Genomic DNA, 23,420 nt, shown 5'->3' with positions numbered 1-23,420 from the left:
AAAGCCACACACATTCTGGCTAGGTTTATAAATGCCCTAGGGCAGATAGCCTAGTATGAACCTATGAACCTATGTATCTTGTTCACCATTGGCCCTATGTGCTGTTAATCACCAATGCAATCTCAATACTTTGGTAGCATGTGCAAAGGTCAGTTGTCAGTCACCTCTATGGTACAGTTGTGGAATATGTGAGTCATGTAGTAATGTCACAGCTGCCACATGTACACAGTCAACCCTATCCCCTACCCATGGATGTACAACACATGTATGAGATGGAAACACATAGCCAAACTGTGGACTAAGCACTCTGAACCCAGTACTGGCATAACCTGTCAGGTGGCATGAAATACAACAGTGACTGCAATACCAGTCTGATGTGGACCTACACTGACAGCAATACAAGCATGTGAACACACCGGGCCATTCGTGGACCCTAAGAATAGCATCCTGCCTGAGTGGTAGACACCTCTGCAGCTGGCACACAGGCATACGTTAGGCCTGAACACAGCACGCATAACACATAGCACACAAATCGTGTGTGCCAAACAAGCACAGTCTGTACAGCTATACAACACTACTGCTGCAGTTGTGTTAGGTACTTTTATTGTCCAGTACAGTGAGGTCATGCTCACCAGGCTGGACAAGGTGAAGGTCACAGTGATATGCTCATGGGGCACTATGGTCCACCACATAACACAAGCATACAGGTCAGTCAGATGCATGGACACATATGACTCAGTCATTGTCCATGCCACTACAGCTGATGTGTGATGTCCCTCACTGGGATACATGATAGGGAACATGGAAGGGCTCACTGAGCAAGTGGCACAGGCTGGTAGAACCCTGACCTTGGTTGGCTTCATGCCCTCACCAGGAATGCTGATATATTACTGAATGCTAATGAATTACTGTAGCTACAACACCCTAGCTGAAAGGTTCTTAGCATGCGGTCACTGCATTGCTATGGAACAACATCTTACCACTCCCACAACAGGTGAAAACATGCAGCACCTCTTCATCAACAACATGTAGACTATATGCCCCAGACCAGGTGTGTATCCCTCACTACTAGGTTGATAGCATCTATATCTCACACTGTATATACACATCCCACATGCAGCACCTGCACAGAAGACCACAGTCATAATGTTACCCAGTGCAAATACCATGTATTCACATGTGGCAGGCATCACACATGGTAACTATTGAAGGTCACAGGTACATATGCGTATTTGGCACACACATACATCATGTGTGCATTGCCATAACTGGTTTAATCGATGTCGTGCATTATTGTGAGAAACAACCCGCACACATGGGCATTCTGTGTGAGCAAAACACACGTGACATGTCTGGAATCAAAAGCCATAAATAATTGTGATATTGTTTAGAAAGGGACGTGCATCCTGTAGTGTGTTTTCCCAGTTGCCAAAAGGGATGTTTCTTTCATACACACTACCCCTCTTCACACACACTTGCTGGATTCAAACCCCTACCTAACTATGTTATGATACTAGAGACGGATGCATTAGCAGAGCGCGCTATTTGCATTACTGGGAGTTTTTTTTTCTCCTGATATACTTATAGGGTGCTGACATCATCAGTGTTTAGAAAGGGGAATGGGCATCCTGTGGTGTGTTTTCACAGTTGCCAAAAGGTATGCTCCTTTTATACACACTTACTGGATTCAAACCCCTATCTAACTATGTTATGACACTAGAGACGGATGCATTAGTAGAGCGCACTATTCGCATTACTGGGTGAGTTCTTTTCTCCCGATATACTTATAGGGTGCTGACATCATCAGTGTTTAGAAAGGGGAATGGGCATCCTGTGGTGTGTTTTCACAGTTGCCAAAAAGGATGGGCCTTTCATACACACTTAACCCTTTCACACACACTTGCCGGATTCAAACCCCTACCTAACTATGTTATGACACTAGAGATGTACACATTAGCAGAGCGCGCTATTCAGATTACTAGGCAATTTCATTTCTCCTGATATACTTATAGGGTGCTGACATCATCAATGTTTAGAAAGGAGAATGAGCATCCTGTGGTGTGTTTTCCCAGTTGCTAAGAGGAACATTTCCCTCACACAGACTTGCACACAGACCATCCACAATCACCCACACACACACACTCTGGATAAGCTGTCATTCCCTAGGGCAAACAGCCTAGTGTTGACCTCTACACCCATATTGTTTAACTGTCAGATGCACATTATTTGGTGCTGATAGCAGTGTTTGCAGGTCTTTATTGCCATAACAGTTCCTGTTTGTATGAACAACTTGAGTATCTGTGGACGATGTTTGCATATGGGGGAAATCCACTATATCATGTATGTCTCTGTAGTCATTTAAGTGTGAGCACTGGTCAGATTGCTATAATGTTGTTGGTTACTGGAATAACACGTACATATACCAGATATATGTGGCAAAATGCTAAACTGATATTTGGACTAAGTGTGTGAGCATGCCCAGTTCAGCCTTCCCATGGCATGTTGTGTGAAAGATGTCTCATTTATCCAAGTGTGTGAGCATGCCCAGTGTGAGCTTTCCATATGTTGAACTCTGCAGCCCATCACATTTGTGGATGAGTGTGAACTTCAACAAATATCTCCAGTTTATGGTTGTGTGTTCTGTGTCATGTTGTGTAGTTACTGTCCAAATGCTTTTTGTGTGAACACAACAGGGATTATACTGTGACTGCAGGTTTTGCATGGGATACTTTGCATACAATTGTCAACATCCGTTCATACCGACCTAACACTGTAGTACTGTATAGTGTAGTGGTTCAGTACTTTCGCTGTGGTGGACAGTATCCTGGGCTTTAGTCCTATCACTGCTTTACATTTCCATAGTGAGCACAACAGCCTGGTTAGGGTCCAGTTGTGCACATCTGCACAAAGGAGGTGCCTCTACGGACCCTGGTAATTACCGCCCCATAAGCTTAACAAGTCTAGTCTGCAAAGCTATGGAGAGGATCATAATGGAGCTCATAAACAAAGATATAGGGGACATGCAGACATTGGACCCATCCCAGTTTGGCTTTGTCAAGGGCAGATCATGCCTTTTGAACTTGGTCAACCTCTTCAAAAAGTCACTAAGGCCATTGATGAGGGAAAGGCAGTCCATACAGCCTACCTTGACCTTGCAAAGGTTTTCGACACAATACCCCACTCGGGTATTGTAGAAAAACTTACCAACGTAAATGTAAACCCATATGTCACAAGATGGGTTGCAAACTGGCTTAAGGACAGGACCCACAGGGTTAGAGTTGCTGGCGCTATGTCAGACTCCAAGCCGGTCACAAGTGGTGTCCCACAGGGCTCGGTCCTTGGCCCCCTATTGTTCGGCATCTACTTCTCAGAAGTACAGGCCAACATGGGAGAACTTTGGCTGACAAAGTTTGCAGATGACTGCAAAATGGGCGCCATAGTGGAAAGTGCATCAGACACGGATATCCTTCAGAAGGGAATCACGGAAACTGATAGCTGGTGCCAGAGCCATGGCCTGAAGTGAAATGCCAAAAAATGTATAGTCATACCCTTCGGGAAAAGCAAGGTAACCCCAAGCTACCATATAGGTGGCAATCCTCTAAGCACAGAAGAGGTTATCATGGACCTGGGGACCCAGGTTGACAGTGGCCTTTCTTTTGACACTCACGTTGCTAAAGTTGTTAGAAAGACCTTCTACATTGCCCACCTGATCATGAAGGGATTCACATCCAGATCTAGTGAGGTCATTGTTCCCTGTACTCTTCACTTATCAGACCAATGATCGAGTACAATGCCCCATTCGGGATGTATCTCACCCGACATCTGCAGCAATTGGAGAGACCCCAAAAGTCCCTCACCAAAAGGATAAAGGGACTCCAACATCTGTCATATGCTGCCAGATTGAAGACACTCCAGCTCTATTCAGTCGCATACCGTCTGCTCAGAGGTGACATGTGCCTGACATGCAAGGCCATGTCCAACCAGGAATTAATGGACATGCTCCACCTCAAAACTCCAAATCCACCAGAACCACTAGGGCAAGTGACTTAAACCTTAGCAGGGATATAAGTAGGACATGCTGGAGGGATAGATTTATCACTCAGAGACTCCCTATGCTGTGGAATAGAATCCCGGTCCATGTGAGGCAGAGCACCTTGCTGGCTCTGTTCAAGAGGAATCTTGACCTGTGGATGGGAGATCATAGGTTTACCCCGGGAATCATCTCTGTGTCACTGCTGGACAGAGGCACAACAAACTAATGGGCACAGGATTGTTTCCATATAAAGGGTGGCGTAAGCCACAAAACTCTGGGCTAGGCTTATAACTGCCTTAGGGCAGATAGCCTAGTATAAACCTATGAACCTATGAACCTATCTGACCATGTTGCATTATGTTCAGATATTAAGTACTTACAACAGCCTCATCCAACATCAGTAGTGTATTCCACAACATAGGTGTACATTGGCAAACACTACCGATGTGCCCTAGGCCATTTCTAATGCTAGTCAGAGAGTGTGTTTGTCCTTCGACACATTGTAAGTGTAGTTTGCCATGACATATGTCTTGTTTAGTATACTGTGCCTCTGTCTACCCGTGACATAACAGTGATACCCAGGGTAAACCTACCATCTCCCATCCACTCATTAAGATTCCTGTTGAGGAGAATCAACGAGTGACTCTATGGATAACCTGTACTGGTAGTTTACTCATGCGTGGGGGTGGCTTCTGTGTTATGGATAATGCAGTACAGCTTGTCCTATGTATGTCAGTGCTGGGGTTCAGGTCCCTCATGTGCATAGCTCACTGCCATTCAGATTGTACAAGGTGCAGCATGTTCATTGATTCCAGCTTGGACATGGCTTTCTACATCAGGCACAGCTTGTGTCTGGGTGGCCAGCATGGCAGTGTGTGGAGTTGCACTCTGTTTAATCAGGCAACACATTACATCTGTTCAAGCTCTTTGATACTCCTGGTGAGGTACTGTTGTGGACTTTACAGTTGATGGAGGTGTCTGCTGAGGTACACCCCACAGGGGCTGTTGTGGTCAATTGTAACACTGATGAAAGATAACTGCAGAACCACAATGACCTCCCCTTATCTAGATGTCATAACCTTCATGATTAGGTTGGTATATGGATTGTTTCTGTTAACACTACAGCCACATGTTTGTCCAATGCAGGATATCTATCACCTTGTGTACCCAGGTCTGTCATTACATGTTAAGTATGTAATGGGTTAACACCTATGTGGTAATTGGTGGTCACTTACTGTATATCCACAGAGGTTGACTATACAGTTTTCTCCATTTAACATGCTGACATGGCTATGGCACTGGTTGTCTGTTTCTATGTGGCCCTTTTGTGGGATGCTTGTGTCAGCTGGAGTGTCAGATATGTTGGGCAGTTTGTAGTCCTCTGCAAACATGTTCAGGCACAGTCCTTACATGTTGGCCTGTACCTATGGGGCATATATACCAGACGAGGAAGGTCCCAGGACCAAGCTTTGTGGGATACCTGTTATATGTGGTTTGTAGTCTGACATGGCTGCAGCATGTCTGACCATGTCAGTTCTGTCGTTGGTCTGGTTTGCAACCCCTCTAGTGACATTGGGGTGTATATATAAGCTGGTGAGCATATCTATATTGAACACATAGGGTATTGTATGGAAGGCTTTGCAAGGTCCAGCTACACTGTGTGGACCACATTGCCCTCATCAGTGACCTCAATTACTGTTTCAGCTGAGTCACGCATGTTTAGGGGCAGGGTCTGCACTTAATAAATCCACACTGGGTAGGGTTGGGTGTCAATAGATCCCCAATATCGTTATGTCTGCGGTACATGCTGATCCTTTCCATAGCTGTGCAGACCAAGCTTCTCAGGATTCTGTGGTGGTTGTTTTTAGTATCCATTCAGGCGACACCTTTCTTGAGAACAACCACTGTTGTTGTACACTGCTCTTTGGGTACATATCCTGTGGTAAGGCTGACATAATGTCAGGGAGGCAGCAGTCTGCTGGGAAAGATATTTTGCATTATGAGGGGGGGGGTTTGCACTGCACCTGTCAGGATGTATGTTGGCAATACGTGTGTGTGTTTGGTATGTTGTTTGTAATATTTGTGTGATCCAGAGCATATCTGGGAATTCACAACACGCTTACTACCATCAGTTGCAGCAGCCTTGGGGTTATCCTTAGTGTCCTGTACAATTTGTATCATAATAGGTTCATAGGTTCATACTAGGCTACCCACCCTAGGGCATTTGTAAGCCTAGCCACAGTGTGTGTGGCTTTTGCCACCCCTTGCTATGTGAATATTATGGCCATTTATGATTTACTTAGCTGTGCCTCTGTCTGGACATGACACAGTAAAGACCCCCAGTGTACATCTACAATTATCCATCCATTTTGCTAACTTCCTGTTAAGAGACATAGAGGAGCTCTCTGATTATGTAGCCCAGGCAGGTATGACCCTGACCTTGAGCAGTATCCTACCTTCACCAAGAATGATGCCACAATACAGAGACAAGATGATCAGCTTTAATAATTGCCTTAAACTCTGGTGTTATTTAAAGGGGATCCAATGTCTGTCTGCCTGGGGTGACATGCTGGACAAGCCACGCTGCTTCGCAAGGGATGGCTTGCACCTGTCACGCCTGGGCTTCCAGATATTGGCAAAGGCTCTTGCCTCCCCCATAGTGCCTTTTTTTAGGCAAGGCTCAAATTCTAAACCTACCACCCTAGAACACAAACAAGGAAAAAAACTAAGGGTAATGCTGCTCAATGCCAGAAGTCTCAACCTCAAGATGCACGCACTCGAAGCCCTTCTCAGTATGGAGAACATCGATGTCTGTGCTGTGACTGAAACCTGGTTCAAGGCTCCTGAGAGCACCCCGGCACTATCAGGTTTTACCTCATATCATGCGTTCCGGCCCCAAAATCCGGACAACACCAAGAAGAAGGGTGTCCATATTCATCAAGGACACCCTCACCTCAAGGTTGGTGGCAACGCACGATGCATCGGAGACCATCCAGGTGCAATTAACCGTAGGCAAGACTGCTCTGCAATTTGTAGCATGTTACAGGCCACCCTCTCAAACTCAGGAACCTCACACAGCTTTCCTGAAAACACTGGAGGGGATAAATGTATCTCCAAACACCATCATACTAGGTGATTTCAACTATCCGAATATAGACTGGGATCACTACTCAAGCCCAAACACTCTAGCCCAAAGGTTCCTAGAGTTCATAAACTCAAATGCCATGGAACAACTAGTCACCATCCCCACAAGAGGAGAAAACATACTAGATCTCATCATCACAAACATGGGGTCACAATGTTCAACACCGGAAGTATACCCCTCATTGGTGAGATCAGATCATAAACTAATCTCACTGGAATCCACATCCCGCCCCCACCCCAGATAAAAAAGACCACAGTGAAGAACTTCTCAAAAGCCGACTTCACACTTCTAAAGACTAGTGTGTTCTCTTTCAAGGTCCCCAGACCAGCAGAAACCATTATTCAAGCCGCTGAATCACTTACAAATGCCTTCTACCAGCACCTCCAGGACTGCATGGATCAGGCAATCCCAAACAAAACAAAGACTCTTTGTACCAAAGGCAAGCGTCCAGTCTGGTGGACCCCAGCCATAAACAAGCTCTACAACAAAAGGAGGAAGCTACTACAAGATAGATCAAAATCCTTAAAAGGGAAGACACCCTTGATCATTATAAGTAAAAAACTAAGATCTCTCATAAAATCATCCAAGGCAAATTTTGAGAGAAAAGTCACTAAGGACTCAAAAGACAATCATAAGGCCTTTGTTAGCTATGTTAGAAACCTGGGAGGAAACTCCCAGATATGCTCAGAATTAGTTCAAAATGACGTAAAACCACTGAACCTACAGACATTGCCAACATACTGGCTGACAGGTTCAGTGCAAATTTCCCCTCCCCCCAATAGGAGAGATATCTATACCAGAGGATTGTAGCCCCCCAAACATCTCAAATGCTCAGGTGAGAACTGCTCTCTCCAAGGCGAAAAACACAGCATCCATGGGACCAGATGGTGTCCCCGGTTGTGTGCTCCACGAACTCAATGAGGAATTAAACCCACAGTTAGGGCAGCTGTTTAATCTTAGCCTCACCTCAGGATACGTACCCAAGGAGTGGCGTACGGCAACTGTGGTCCCACTTCACAAAGGCGGTGCCTCCACCGATCCTGGAAATTACCGCCCCATCAGCTTGACAAGCCTGGTCTGCAAAGCTATGGAGAGGATCATAATGGAACTCATAAATAAAGACATAGGGGACTTGCAGACATTGGATCCAACACAGTTTGGCTTTGTCAAGGGCAGATCATGCCTTTTAAACTTGGTTGACTTTTTCTAAACAGTCACCAAGGCCATTGATGAGGGCAAGGCAGTTCACACAGCCTACCTTGACCTGGCAAAGGCTTTCGACACAATACCCCACTCAGGTATCATTGCAAAACTCACCAGCTGAAATGTAAACCCATACATCACAAGATGGGTTGCAAACTGGCTAAGTGACAGAACCCACAGGGTCAGAGTTGCTGGCGCCATGTCAGACTCAAAGCCTGTCACAAGTGGTGTCCCACAGGGCTCAGTCCTGGGCCCACTCTTGTTCGGCATCTACTTTTCAGAAGTACAAGCAAACACAGGAGGATTATGGCTGACAAAGTTTGCAGATGACTGCAAACTGGGCGCCATAGTCGAAAACACATCTGACACAGATATCCTTCAGAATGGTCTTATAGAAACGGATAACTGGTGCCAGAGCCATGGCCTAAAGTTAAATGCCAAAAAATGCATAGTCATACCCTTCGGGAAAAACAAGGTTACCCCAGCTAACATATAGGTGGCAATCCACTAAGCACAGAAGAGGTTATCAGGGATCTGGGGACCCAGGTTGACAGTAACCTTTCATTTGACACTCACGTTGCCAAAGTAGTTAGGAAGACCTTCTACATTGCACACCTGATCATGAAGGGATTCACATCTAGATCAAGGGAGGTCATCGTTCCCCTGTACTCATCACTCATCAGACCAATGATTGAGTACAATGCCCCATTCGGAATGTATCTGACCTGACACCTGCAGCAATTGGAAAGGCCCCAAAAGTTCCTCACCAAAAGGATTAAAGGTCTCAGAAATATGTCTTATGCTGCCTGACTGAAGGAACTCCAGCTCTATTCAGTCGCTTATCGTTTGCTCAGAGGTGACCTGTGCCTGACATACAAGGCCATGTCCAACCCGGAATTAATGAACATGCTTCACCTCAAAAAATCTAAATCCATCAGAACTACAAGGGCAAGAGACTTAAACCTTAACACGGTTATTAATAGGACGTGCTGGAGGGACAGATTCATCACCCAGAGACTCCCTATGCTGTGGAACAAAATCCCGGTACATGTGAGGCAGAGCACCTTGCTGGCTTTGTTCAGGAGAAATCTTGACCAATGGATGGGAGATCGCAGGTATACCCCAGGGATTACCTCAGTGTCACTGCTTGACAGAGGCACAGCAAAATAATGGGCATAGTATCCTTCAAACTAAAGGGGTGGCGAAAGCCACAAAACTCTGGGCTAGGCTTATAAATGCCCTTGGGCAGATAGCCTAGTATGAATCTATGAACCTATGAACCTATAAGAGTGTCAGTGAGGGGTCTGCCTAACATGTAGTGGTATTCTGTTCCAGGGTGTGGAGAGACTCAGGGTTAGGTATCTGTCCCTCCAGCACATCCTATTTGATTATGTGTTAAGGTTGACATCTCTGACTCACACAGCTCCGATGGCTTTGAGTTTTCTGGGGTGGAGCATGTCCATTACTTCTGTGTTGGACATGGACTTGTACAACAGACATACAATGCCTCTGTGTAGGCAGTATGTGACTGCATTCAGCTGTGGTGTCTACAGCCAGGCAGCATATGAGATATATTTGAGACCCTTTCTGACTCTTGGTGAGGTACCTTTGAGGTCTTTCTAACTGCTGCAGGTGCCAGGTAATGTACATCCAAAATGAGGCATTGTACTACAATATGGTCTGATAAGGGAACAGTATAGGGGCACAATGACCTTTGTTGACGTAGATGTGAATCCTTTCATGATACAGTGTCCAATATAGACAGTCTTCCTAGACAAATTGGCGATGTGACTGTCACATAACAGGTGACTGTCCACTTGTGTCACTAGGTCCCTGATTACTCCTTCCACACATAATGATTTACCACCTATGTGGTGATTTGTGTGTACCTTGTTTTGTATTTGGTGGTACATTCATACTGTCCACTGTCTTCAGGACAGTGGGGTGGGGTTCCTGTGTGTGAGAGTGTGGTCTGTAGCATGCTACAGACTGTACAGCAGTCTTGCCTATGGTTAGTTGCACATGGGTGGACTGCAATGACATAAGCATTGTCAGTTAACTGGACGTATAGGTGTCTGTGCTGAATATGGATACTCACCCTCCTTTTATGTTTTGTTACAGGTTTTGTGGCCATAACACATGATATGTGGTATTACCTGGTAGTGCTGGTGTGCTGTCATGAGGCTTGCAGCAGGTTTCTATCACTGGACAGACATCAATGTTCTCCATACTGGGGAGGGCCTCAGGAGCATGCATATTGAGGTTTACACATCTGGCATTGATCAGCATTACCCTTCTGTTTCTTTCCAGTTTTGTTTTCTATGGTGGTGGGTTGGTCTTTTCGGCCTTGCCTACGAAAGGATCTCTGTAGGTTGCAAAAGCCTTAGGCAATATCCAGACACTCATGGGTAACAGGTGCAAGCCATCCCTGGAACAGCAGCATGTCTCACTATGGAGTCACCTATTACAACTGTATCAGGCATGTTGTTTCTCCTTCTGTCCTGTGACTGTTTGGCACACCAGCTTTGTGTACTATGTGTTACATGTGCTATGTCTGGAGGTTGTTTTATTGGGTGTCTGCTTTGGAGGCTTGTGTTGGTGTTGTGTGTTTGTAATTAGGGCCTCTGGGAATGTTTTTGTGTTTATGTGTTTGGTTTACAGTCGTTGTAGGTCTATGTGGGACTGGGTTTGTGGTGTATGTGGTTACCTTGTCCTCCTGACTAGTTTTGACAGTACTGATTTGGGGTGCTCAGGCTCTGGTTTGGCTACCTGGTTGCGTCTATCACATATATTTGTATTTATTGGGGTGAGTTGTTGTTGTGTGTGTACTTGGGACAGGTGTCACATTGCCACTGGATTCACAGATTCTACTTGTTTTGCCTGGCCTTAGTGGATTGTATGTGTGGACACATTTTATTGCCATACTAGTGATCACTGATTACTTCACTTTTATGTTTGATCTATCATGTGGTAGCTTCCTCATTCTCTTCAATGGTTTAGTAATTGCTGGAGTCCAGCATGCCAGATGCCTGGGTGTATGGCATTGTGTCTTGTTGTTATTTGTGATTGCAGACTCCAAGCACTCTTGGCTGTGTTCATGGTATGCCTGTATAACATGTTCTGCAGTGTGTCCCATATTCTGGACTTGCACAGGGCCTTTCATGGATTCCACATTGGTTTGTAGGGGTGCAAGCTATGCTTTATACATGTGTTTCACTGTGGTAATGTGGCCAGGGACTGGGGTCGGGATGTGTAACTACAGTGTGATTACTCTATGGTCTGGTCTTACCAGTGAGGGATACACTTCTCATCTTGACATCCAGTACACATATTTCTGATTATCACATCCAGTATGCTTACACCTCTTGTGGAAGTGTTACATTTTGCATGTCCATTTTGTTTGATGGATTCTGAGAAATTGTCTACACTTGTGTCGGTGGTAGTATACGAAGAGTATAGTGACAAACATCTCAAAAGCTGACTTCACACTTCTTCAGACTGGGATGGTATCCTTTAAGCCCACTGGGCCAGTGGAAACCGCAACACACAATGGTGACTCCTTCGCAGACGCTTTCTACAGACATCTCCAAGAAAGCATGGACCATGCAATCACAAATAAAACCAAGACCCTCTCCACCAAGGGAAAGTGGCCTGTCTGATGGACCCCAGCCATAAACAAACTGTATAACAGATGAAGGATACTAATGCAAGACAGAGCTACATCTCCTAAAGGGAAGGCAGCTGTGATCAGCACTAGTAAAAAGCTACATTCTCTCATAAAGACATCCAAGGTCAACTTTGAGACATAAATCACCAAAGACAATAAAGATAACCACAATGCCTTCTTCAGTTATGTCAGAAACCTGGGTGGGAACCCTCAGATATGCTCAGAGTTGGTACACAACAACATATATTTCAGTGACCTGACAGATATTGGCAACATTCTGGCAGACAGGTTCAGTGCAATTTTCCCTCCCTCACCCCCAAAAGAAGATAGTTATCACAGCTGAATGTAACCTCACTGTCATCTCAGATGTCCATGTGAGAGCCGCACTCAGCAAAGACAAGAACACAGCATCAATGGGACCTGATGGTATCCCCAGTTGCGTGCTATGTGAACTCCAGAAGGAGCTAAACCAGTATATACAAATGCTATTTAACCTTAGCCTTGCTACAGGATATGTACCTGAACACTGGCGTACAGCAACAGTGGTCCCACTCCACAAAGGAGATGCCTCCACAGACCCTGGGAACTACCACCACACAAGCTTAACCAGCCTTGTCTGCAAAGCTATGGAAAGAGTCATTATGGAGCTATTAAACAGAGACATTGGTGACCTACAGACCCTTGATCCCACCCAGTTCAGCTTTGTACAGGGCAGATCCTGCCTTTTGCACCTAGTTGACTATTTTGAAACTGTCAGTAGGGCCATTGATGAGGGCTACGCGGTCCACACAGCCTACCTGCACTTGGCTAAGGCCTTTGACACAATACCCCACTCAGGCATCATAGACAAGCTCAACAGCTGAAATATAAAACCATATGTCACAGGATAGGTTGCAAAATGGCTAAGACACAGAACCCATAAAGTCGACATTGCAGGTGCCTTGTCAGATTCAAAGCCAGTCACAAGTGGTGTCCCACAAGGATCTGTCCTGGGACCCCTCTTATTTGGCATTTACTTTTCAGATGTGAAAGCAAAGATAGGAGGGTTGTGGCTGACAACGTTTGCAGATGACTGCAACCTAGGCACCATAGTGAATACATCAGCCGGCACACACATCCTACAAAATGCCGTCACAAAGACAGATAGCTGGTGCCGGAATCATGGCCTGAAACTGAATGCAACTGATGTGTAGTCATCCCCTTTGGGAGGAACAAAGTACCCACAAATCAATACATAGACAGCAACCCACTGAGCACAGAAAACAAATCAGACACCTGGGGACACATGTAGATAGTGACGTCTCATTTGACACCCATGTTGCCAAAGTGGTTAGAAAGACTTTCTATCTTGCCCACCTTATCATGAAGGGTTTTCCATCCAGATCAAAGGAGGTCATTGTACCACTATACTTCTCCCTTATTAGGCCCATGATTGAATACAAAGCCCCATTTGGTATGTACCTCATCCAGCACTTGCAACAGCTGGAGAGACCCCAAAAGTACCTTACCAAGAAGATCAAGGGTCTACAACACATGTCATATGCTTCCAGACTAAAGGAAATCCAGCTTTATTCAGTAGCATACCGCCTACTTACAGGTGACCTATGCCTGACATACAAGACCATGTCCAATCAGGATTTGGTGGACATGCTCCACTGCAAGCAATCCAAATCCACCAGAACCATGAGAGCTACAGATTTGAACCTCAGCACATACATGTATAGGACATGCTGGAGGGACAGAGTCATAACTCAGAGGCTTCTCACACTCTAGCAAAGAATCCCAGTTCATGTTGGACAGAGTCCCTCACTGACTCTCTTCAAGAGAAATCTGGACAAGTGGATGTGAGATTGTAGGTTTACCCCAGGGGTCCTCCCTGTGTCACTACTAGACAGAGGCACAGTCAAGTTATTCGATTACGTAAGGCGGTCATAATGTGTCACTACTAAGTCAGAGGCACAATATTCAGAATCTATTCTGTACACTTATTACCACTATAAGGGGTGGCAATAGCCACATCACTATGGCTAGGCTTATAAATGCACTAGGGCAGATAGCCTAGTAGTAAACTATGAAACTATGAAACTATGGTGTATGTGTAGGTATTTTCAGTCAAGCAATATAATGTGGTTTGGGGGGCTTGATATCTTCCTGTATTCCAACATAGGCCTGGTGCAGTTCCTGCTATTAGGACAGTGGTCTGCAGCAAGCTATATAGTAGTAGGCAGTTTTAGCCATTGGTATTTGACCATGGCTAATCCATGCTGCTTCTTGTTGTGGTACCAACATGGGGGTGTGGTTATCCATGACATTTATTGCTAGTCACCCTCATTTTGTAGCTTGTTACATGTTTTTGCAGCTGTACATCACTGTATGGGGTGTGACCTGGTAGTGTTAGGGTGATAATGTGGGCTTTGACCCAGTTTTCTATTACAGCACTGATATCTACATTCTCTATACTGTGTGCGTTTACACTGCACACATCTTGTTGTTTATACTTCTGGCATTGGGTAGCATTACATCTAGGTTCCTATCCCTTGTGGTACCTATGAAGGTGGGTTCGTGTTTTTGTGGTTTATGATTGGTGAGGGTGGATGTTAGTCAGGGTCCTCAGGTGTGCATATGGTACATGGTGTTACATTACTTAACACATGGCATTCATGCCTCAGGTGGTGCTGCAGGGCTGCCTCTTTCGGATGCACATACTACACTCCCTGTACATGTTTGGAAGCAGGTTGTGTCATGTTAGACATCCCTGTTACTATATGAGTGAGTCGGAGGGGGTATCAGTCCCAGTGTTCCTACTGAGCCAGTGTATGTGCTATGCGTTGCCTCTTTGCCAAGGCCAGGTCATACTGGGCACGCCTCCTTCTGCCTACTGGGGCAAGGTCAGGTTGTTCCTCCTCCGAGTCACCCTCTGCCTGTGGTGGCCTTGGCAATGGTGGGGGTATGTTTGGCCCAGCCCTATGCTGGTCCTGCTGCAGCTGTTTCCACAGGATCATATTATGTAGCATAGCACATATCATGATCATTTGGGTACATGTAGTTGGTGTGTACTGCAAGGCTCCACCAGATGTGTCCAGACACCGGAACCATGACTTGAGCAGCCCAAACACATGCTCTATGACATTACGTGTTTGTGCGTGTGCCTCATTATGGAGTTCCTGTTCAGGTGTGTGTGCATTTCTGATGGGTGTCATCAGCCACGGCTCAAGTGCATAACTTGCATCCCCCACTAGGTGTCCGTGTGGGAAGTCCCCACTGGCAAATGATTGGTACAGCTGCGTCAGATGCCAGATGTGGGAATTGTGGTAGCTCCCAGGGCAGCCAGCACACACATTCATTATTATGCCCTGGGCATCACACATGACCTGGCAGTTGATGGAGGGGAATCCCTTGCGGATAATATAGGCTCTACCCCGCTCACCGGCTGGTGCTTTGATGCGTATGTGCGTGCAGTCTATTGCACCCAGTACCTCAGGGTATCCCGCTATTTGCTGGAAGAGACGCATATTGCTGGCCACAACCTCATGGGCATTGGGGAAATATACACGATCACCGACATGTGCTGACATGGCATCCAGGAACTGGTGCAGTACCCTGGAGGCTTATGCCTGTGATATCCCCATCATATCACCAGTTGGTCTCTGGAACGTACCTGTTGCTAGTATTCTTAGGCCAACACATACCTTGGTTTCCACTGGGATGGGTTCCTCTCTGTTGGTTCTGTGTGTGAGACGTGGCCTGCACAGCTCAACAATTTGCTGCAGAAGGTCTCTGTCCACTCTGTAGCGCTCTACTATCTCCAGCTCATGTAACCCATGGTAGCAGACCCTGGGCCTGTATACTCTCCTCCTTCTCCTCACTCTGGGTTGTCTGTCAGCATCTGCATTGTCACCACCCTCAGCAATTCGCCTATGCCTGATTATAACAGCTATGGCAGCCCCTAGCATTTCTGCTCTGAGTTCAGCTTTTTTCAGTTTTCAATTCTGATAGCTTACTCCTTTCTTGCAGTATCTCTTGAGAGAAACACCCTGCACTGCTGTTTGCAGTGTTTTAAGTGCTGGGTTGGGCTTCTAGTCTGCCTGTGTAATTGCCTGTTTCCAATTGTTTCCACCAATTAACTCCAGCAGTATCCTCTGGCAGCTTCCTTGTAGTCTGGTTGTTTCCTGTTTCCTCTCTGTTTCCTCAGGGGGAGCAATGTGCACACCAGCTTAAGCACGCTCACAGTTGCTTAAACGCGCGCACAATACTTACACGGTGTGGACTTGGCTGATTCATGGTAAAACGCGTGCACACTGCCTTACACACGTGCACGCCCGCGCAAACCGTTGTAAATGGTTTGCAACACGCTCCCACATGTTGAACCTGCCTTACACGCGTGCACACGCGCGCATGCACATATATCAAGAATGTTTGAGTGTAGGGATAGTGTGCACCGTCTATTTCTTGACTTTCCTAGTGTTCTGTTGGGACACACCTCTCTCCCTGATGTCTGTCTGTCATCTGTCATGTTACACTGCCCTCCAATGTGATACATTTATTTCTATCAGTCCCCCCCGTGATGTCACCTACTTCTTACTCTATTCCTCCCCCTTCTGTAACTCTTACACTACTCAGAAAGTGCTCATTACCTATGTGGCAGTGTGATTCAGTATTGTAACCCTCATTTACATAGGATTGCCTAGTAATGCTTAGTTACATCTCTTACACGGAGCTTCCCCCCCTTGGCAACCACTACACGGTGGCCATATTGTTTTTGGTCTGCTAGTCCCTGCTTTGTCATTCCATATAATACATAAAGCCCACAATTGTGGGCTTATAAGCTTCGGTTTTCAATTTTGAGCAGCGCACCCCATTTGCGCGGGTGTGCGCTGCAGTTAAACATGAAAATCCCACGAAAAAAAAAAGTTATTTTAAAGAATTTTGCAACACTTTTTAATGCCAATGGCCACATATTTGGCCATTGGCATGCTAGATAACACATATGCACCCTTTATTTGGAGCTGACATAGCTCTGTTGTCAATTTTGCAGAAATGTACTCAGTTGTCAGCTGAGTACATTTCTGCAGCTAAAACGTCCATTACACGGACTGCTTTGGGCTTCGTGGATCGCTCAAATACCTCATTTGCATATCTTTGAGCTGCAAATGAGGTATTGAGCATTTCCACGCCCAGTCCATGTAAGAGACGTTTTAGCTGTCTCTTACACAGAGGTTTGGGCTGTTCCTGGATCGGGAGGCTTACACGGAGGCTTACACTACTCTTAAACTCCGTGTAAGCCTTCGTGAATCCTGCCCGTTCTCTTTTTATATACTTATCAATCAAACAATTAATTGTTTCATTATCTTATTAACCCTATAATTGCACTTAAAATGCCATTCAATACATTCAATAAAGCACTATATATAAGATAATACATTTTATATACTTTTTTAAATAAGCTGACTCTATGAAAGAGTATATAAATTACATAATGATTCATGTTACTTTTTCTAACTTATTCAATACAATATAAACATTTCTTATATTAAATACTAAACTGTACACAAAAATAAATAAATAAATAAATATGTATAACATAGAAATACAAAATTTTTTTTTAAATACAATCAAATATCATTATGATTCAAAACTTACACCACAACTATATGTTATATATACCCACTATCTAAATTCATCCCCATGGGAAATAGTGTATGGTACCCCAAAATCATTCTATGCTCTAACCTATTTAATGCAGTTTTAAAATTTCCTGCATAAAAATGAGGTCTAGTCAATACACTAAATGCAAAACCCTCTATGCTACCATTATGTATATTAATAAAATGAGTGGCTACGGGACTGTCCATGTTTCCCCTCCTTCTTCTTTTGGCTTTTTCCCGGTTAGGGGTCGCCACAGCGGATCACCATGCCTGCACATTGATTGGCAGTGGAATTTTACAGTGTCGAGTTGCCAGCCCGGTGCCCAACCTTCCACAGAAGGCACACACATACGCACACCTAGGGTCAATTTAGAGTGTCCAATCCACCTGCAGCATGTCTTTGGGATGAAACCAGAGCACCCGGAGGAAACCCACGCGACCACAGGGAGGACATGCAGACTCCGCACAGAAGGCACCCCAGCCGAGGATCGAACCGGAGTACCTCTTGCTGTGAGGCGGCAATGCTAACCACTGCACCACCGTGGCCGCCCTCCATGTTTCCCCTCCTAATATCCCCTAAATGCTCCAAAATACGCACCTTAACATTCCTGGTGGTCTGTCCGATGTACCATAACGGCGTGATACAATCACACCCCAAAATGTATACCACTCCTGATGACATGCAATCAAACTTTTCAAATGCTAAATATTTCTTCCCATTTATTTTCATCCCGTGCATATTTTATACATTGTCACAAACCAAACAGCAGCCGCAACAGTGCATGCCAACATTTATGTTAGTAGAAAGTTCCAATTTTCAATTTAACAGCTCTTTTAAATTGTAATACCTGTTATATGAGAAAGTAATATGCCTTGGAAACAGATGACCAACACTTAGATCATCACATGCAACATGCCACAATTCTCTAATGATTTTTTCAACTACATTTGAAAATTCAGAAAACCTAGATACAAAAAATATCTTTTCTTGTGTAGATGCAATCACCGAATGACAACTGTCATTGTGATATACACTCCTCCCTGATGTATGAGTTCTACACAACCTATTTTTTATATCTAAAAGTGTAGTACTCTCACACTCTCTGGATATGAGTCTGTTGAAAATGTCATCACAGGCTTCTTCCCATAAATCTATGTCCGAGGTATTTCTTAAAATCCTCTTAAATTCCCCTTCAGGCAATGCCTAAATCAAATTGGGAGGATGCATACTACTTGCATGCAAAAAGTTGTTTACCGCTGTTGGTTTCCTAAAAGGTTTATATTGTATTGAGTTGTCTTTCCCTACATAGAACTCTACATCCAAAAATGATGTGCTGTATAAGGAACTTTGTGCTATAAACCTTAATCCATGTGTGTTCTGATTCAAAATTTTCATGAACTGTTCAAATAAGGACACCTCACCCTTACAAACAAAAATGAGATAATCAATGTAACGTCTATAAAAGATGACATTACTCAAAAAGAAAGAACTCTGAAACATAAATTCTTTTTCAAACTCTCCCATATATATTACTGCATAAGTGGGTGCAAAAGCTGCACCCATAGCAGCCCCCTTTATTTGTAAGAAGAAATCTTTCTTCCACATAAAATAATTATGTGTCAAACTAAACTCCAACAAACATAACAAAAACATAGTGCGTGGTCCCTCACCCATCATCTGCTGCATGGCTTCTAAACCCCATCTTATATTGATATTAGTGTATATAAAGATGAAACATCAACCGTTGCCCGATAATAATCTTCCTTCCACTCTACCCCACGTAATGCTAAACACACAGCTTGGGTATTTCTTACATGGGAACAAACTTTGGGAAGATATTTTTTAAGATGAAAATCCAAAAATTTGTTCACTCTTTCTACATAAGAGCCGATACCAGAGATGATGGGCCTTCCTGGTGGATTAGTCATGCTTTTATGAATTTTTGGAATAATATAAATGTATGGGTGACGAGGTTCCTTAACTGTTAGTTTTTTAACATCTTTATTGCTAAAGAAGCCTAACCTTTCTCCCTTTTCTAATAGTTCACTCAACTCTTCAGAATACTGTTTCAGAGGGTTATTATTCAGTTTTACATAGATGTCCTCTCCCAACAAGGTATTCACAATACTTTTATATTTATCAATTACCCCCTTTATCAGCTGACTTAATGGTTACTTTATCCAATTTTGTTCTCAACTCTTTTAGGGCCAACCATTCACATTTGTTTAAGTTGAATGCCTTATTTTGTTTACAAAAATCTTTATATGCTCTTTCGAGTTTAGAACAAACAACATGCTCAAATGCATTTATAGCCAGCGAACATTTTGGAGGAATAAAATTACTATCACCTGAAAAACAAGGGACATCAATGTGCCCATAGCCCCCCCAAAAATTTTCTTCCACACGAACATTGGCCTCTTCAGAAAAATCAGACACATAATTTCTATCTTCACATTCATCTAACATCAAATCATCATAGTCATATATGCTCAAATTTAACAATTCATCATCTGATAAGATATTACATTCAGTTAGATGTTTCTGTCATTCAGAGAAGTATACACTTAAATTCAATTTGCGGACAAATCTTTTAACATCCACAACTAAGTCCGCTAGTGAAGGTAACTGTGTGGGTATAAACTTGGTGCCTTTTAACAAAACCCTAAACATGTCATCAGACAAACACAAACCAGAAAGATTAACAACATTTAAATTTTTACAAACTGAATTAGTATTACTAGCAGAAGAAACACCATCATTTTCAATAACAGTCACAATGGCATTTTCCGAAGTCGTCTCACAGTCTAAATCAGTATGAACAAAGCAACTACAATTAGATGATGTATCTCGTTCCAAAAACAAAACAAGTTTGCTTTTAGTTTTTTGAGTTGGACATCGAAGTGGAAGTATAACTCGCCTTATTTTGTATGGTATTTTGCTCTGACTGTACTGCACAGGGTCCTGAGCCCAAGACTTGGCAGTGAAATGCATAGTGGCAACACAACATTTTATTCTAGCAACTTTCCAAAATTATATAAGCAATGTTTAAAATGTGTCCCTGGTTTTTGGGCTTTTGTCCCCCCCAAATAAAATTTGGATTTCTTGTGCTGCAAAGTTGAGAGATACAGTTGAATGTTGAGTGGATTATACAAGGAGCTGAGAGCTTCAGGGGAAGAAAAGTCGGGAAGGTATATCAAAGAACCCATGTATGTTTCTTGTTTTGTGTGCAAGGGGCCTATGGCTATGATTTGAAAACAGCCCAAAGGTAATCTTTATCCACCACTGACCAGATGCATTTTCTTTGGATGTGGTGTAGGTTTCAAATTTTCAATGTTTCAATGAATGTGAGTTTCAAGGGCAGATAAGTTTTAATGCTATGTTTATTTTCATTGTGAGACAGTATTGCTTTGTTTAGCAGATATCTAGTAGTGTTTGTGCATTGTGCTATAAAATGTAAAAATAAAATCCAAATAATCAATGTAGAAGTAAAGCAGTATGCACATTAGTGTTTATGGTAAATGGGGTGAAATAGCCAGGTAATGGGACATTGGAATGACTGCAGGGGGACTCTAGTGCCATATTTTGGTTGTCTGTTCAGTTTGCGTTTGAAAGTTGGTATCCCATAATTCCATTGAAGTGGGTGGGGTTACATGATTATGTATGCTAATTTTATGTTAATCAGCATACTGATTTGTACCTATTTTTCATGGGCCTTGTCCAGATTTTTGATGTTTCCAGGTTGAGAGGTATGGTCTTACATATATCGCTACCACTCATAACTTCCTCATACAATACCACAACTGCTCTCTAGGCACCCTGTCATATGCTTTCTCTACATCCAGAAGGACACAAAACAACTCCTGACCTTCTCTGTACTACTATACCAACACTCTCAGAGCAAACATCGCATCTGTAATGCTCTTACCTGGCATGACAACATACTGCTGACCACTACTCATCACCTCCCTGCTTAACATAGCTTCCACTACTCTTTTCCATGACTTCATGCTGTGACTGATTAATGTTATCCCTTTGTAGTTACTACAGCTCTGCACATCAACCTTATTCTTAAAATGGTACACAAACACTTTCTCTCCACTCCACATGCAACCTCTAACTTTCCAAGATATCATTAAACAATCTAGTGAAAAACACCACTGCCAGTTCCCATAAACACTTCCATGCTACCACAGGTATGTCATGTAGACCAACAGGCTTTCCAGTATTCATCCTCTTCATAGCTATCCTTACTCCCTCCTTGGTAAGCCATTGCACTTCCTGATTTACCATACCAACATCATCCAACCCTCTCTCTCTCATTCTCTTTACTCATCAGCCTCTCAAACTCCTCTGTCCATTTGCTCAACACACTCTCCTCACTTGTGAGTACGTTTCCCTCATTATCCTTTATCACCCTTATCTGCTGCACATCTTTCCAAGCTCAGTCCCTCTATCTAGCCAACCAGTACAAGTCCTGTCATCCCTCCTTAGTGCCCAACCTGTCATACAAGTCATCATATGCCTCATCCTTCGCCTTTGCCACCTCTCTCTTTGCCATGCACCTCATCTTCTTATACTCTTGTCTATTTTACTCATCTCTCCGACAGTCCCACTCCTTCATCCCCAACCTCTTTCTCTGTATACTGTCCTGTACTTCCTCAGTCCACCACCAGGTGTCCTTGTACTCCTTCCTCCATCCACATGTCACAGCAAGCAGCTTTCTAGCCATCTTCCTTACTAGCTCTGCTGTACTTATCCAGATATTTGGTAAATCATCACTGCCACCCAGTGCCTGCCTTAACTCTTCCCTGAACTCCACCTCACAATCACCCTTTTCCAGTTCCCACCATCTGATCCTTGGTGCTGCCCTCACACTCCTCCTCTTCTTGATAATCATTGTCATCTTACAGACCAACAGTCTCTGCTGCCTAACTACACTTTCCTCTGTTACCAATTTACAGTCTCCAATCTCCTTCAAACTGGCCCTCCTACATTGGATATATTCCACCTGTGTGCATCTCCCCTCCACTCTTGTATGTTACCCTATGCCCCTCTCTCTTGTTATAGTATGTATTCACCACAGCTATGTCCATCCTTTTTGCAAAATCCACTACCATCAAACCTTCTGGATTCCTTTGCTTAACACCATACATACCCATCCCTTCCTCATCCCCACTGTTCCCTTTACCAACATGGCCATTGAAATCTGCTGCAATCACCACTGTCTCACCCTTGGGTACAGTCATCACCATGTCATCCAACTGACTTCACATTTCTCTTTCTCATCCACCACACAAGCAACTTGCATAGCATATGCACTAACAACATTCTTCATTACACCATCTATTTCCAGATTCATAAACATCACTCTATCAGACACTCATGTCATCCTCCAAAAACACCCTTGGCATACTGTTCCATCAGGATAACACCTACCCCCTTTCCCCTCCCATTCGCACTCTGATAGCACAATTGTGACCTAGCTCTAATACACCTAGCCATACTCTTCTTCCATCTGGTCTCTTGCACACACAATACATCAACCTTCCTCTGGCCATCATATCAGCTAGCTCTGTCCCTATACCAGTCATACTGCCAACATTAAAAGTTCTTACCCTCATTACCACACTCCTAGCATTTCTCCTCTCCTCCTGCTATATGTGTGTTGGACATCCTCCAGGGTATGTCTGTCAATGCAAAGGCCACTATGCTATTGAATGACTCAA

General features: G+C 44.0%; 1 protein-coding gene across 1 annotated transcript in view; it reads right to left on the bottom strand.

The window, feature by feature from the left end:
• LOC122795963 (proteinase-activated receptor 1-like) overlaps window positions 1-20,160 on the bottom strand; it is a 120,977-nt gene extending 100,817 nt beyond the window's left edge. Inside the window, exon 1 of the mRNA XM_044064444.1 lies at window positions 19,842-20,160. Within this exon, the coding sequence (XP_043920379.1) occupies window positions 19,842-20,160 (319 nt within the window). The remainder of the gene's footprint in view (window positions 1-19,841) is intronic.
• Between the last annotated feature and the right edge of the window lie 3,260 nt (window positions 20,161-23,420).

Source organism: Protopterus annectens, chromosome 2.part2 (genome assembly GCF_019279795.1).
Source record: "Protopterus annectens isolate FY-2018-M chromosome 2.part2, PAN1.0, whole genome shotgun sequence".
NCBI classification, from domain to species: Eukaryota; Metazoa; Chordata; order Ceratodontiformes; family Protopteridae; genus Protopterus; species Protopterus annectens.
This window is presented reverse-complemented; position numbering and strand designations above follow the sequence as displayed.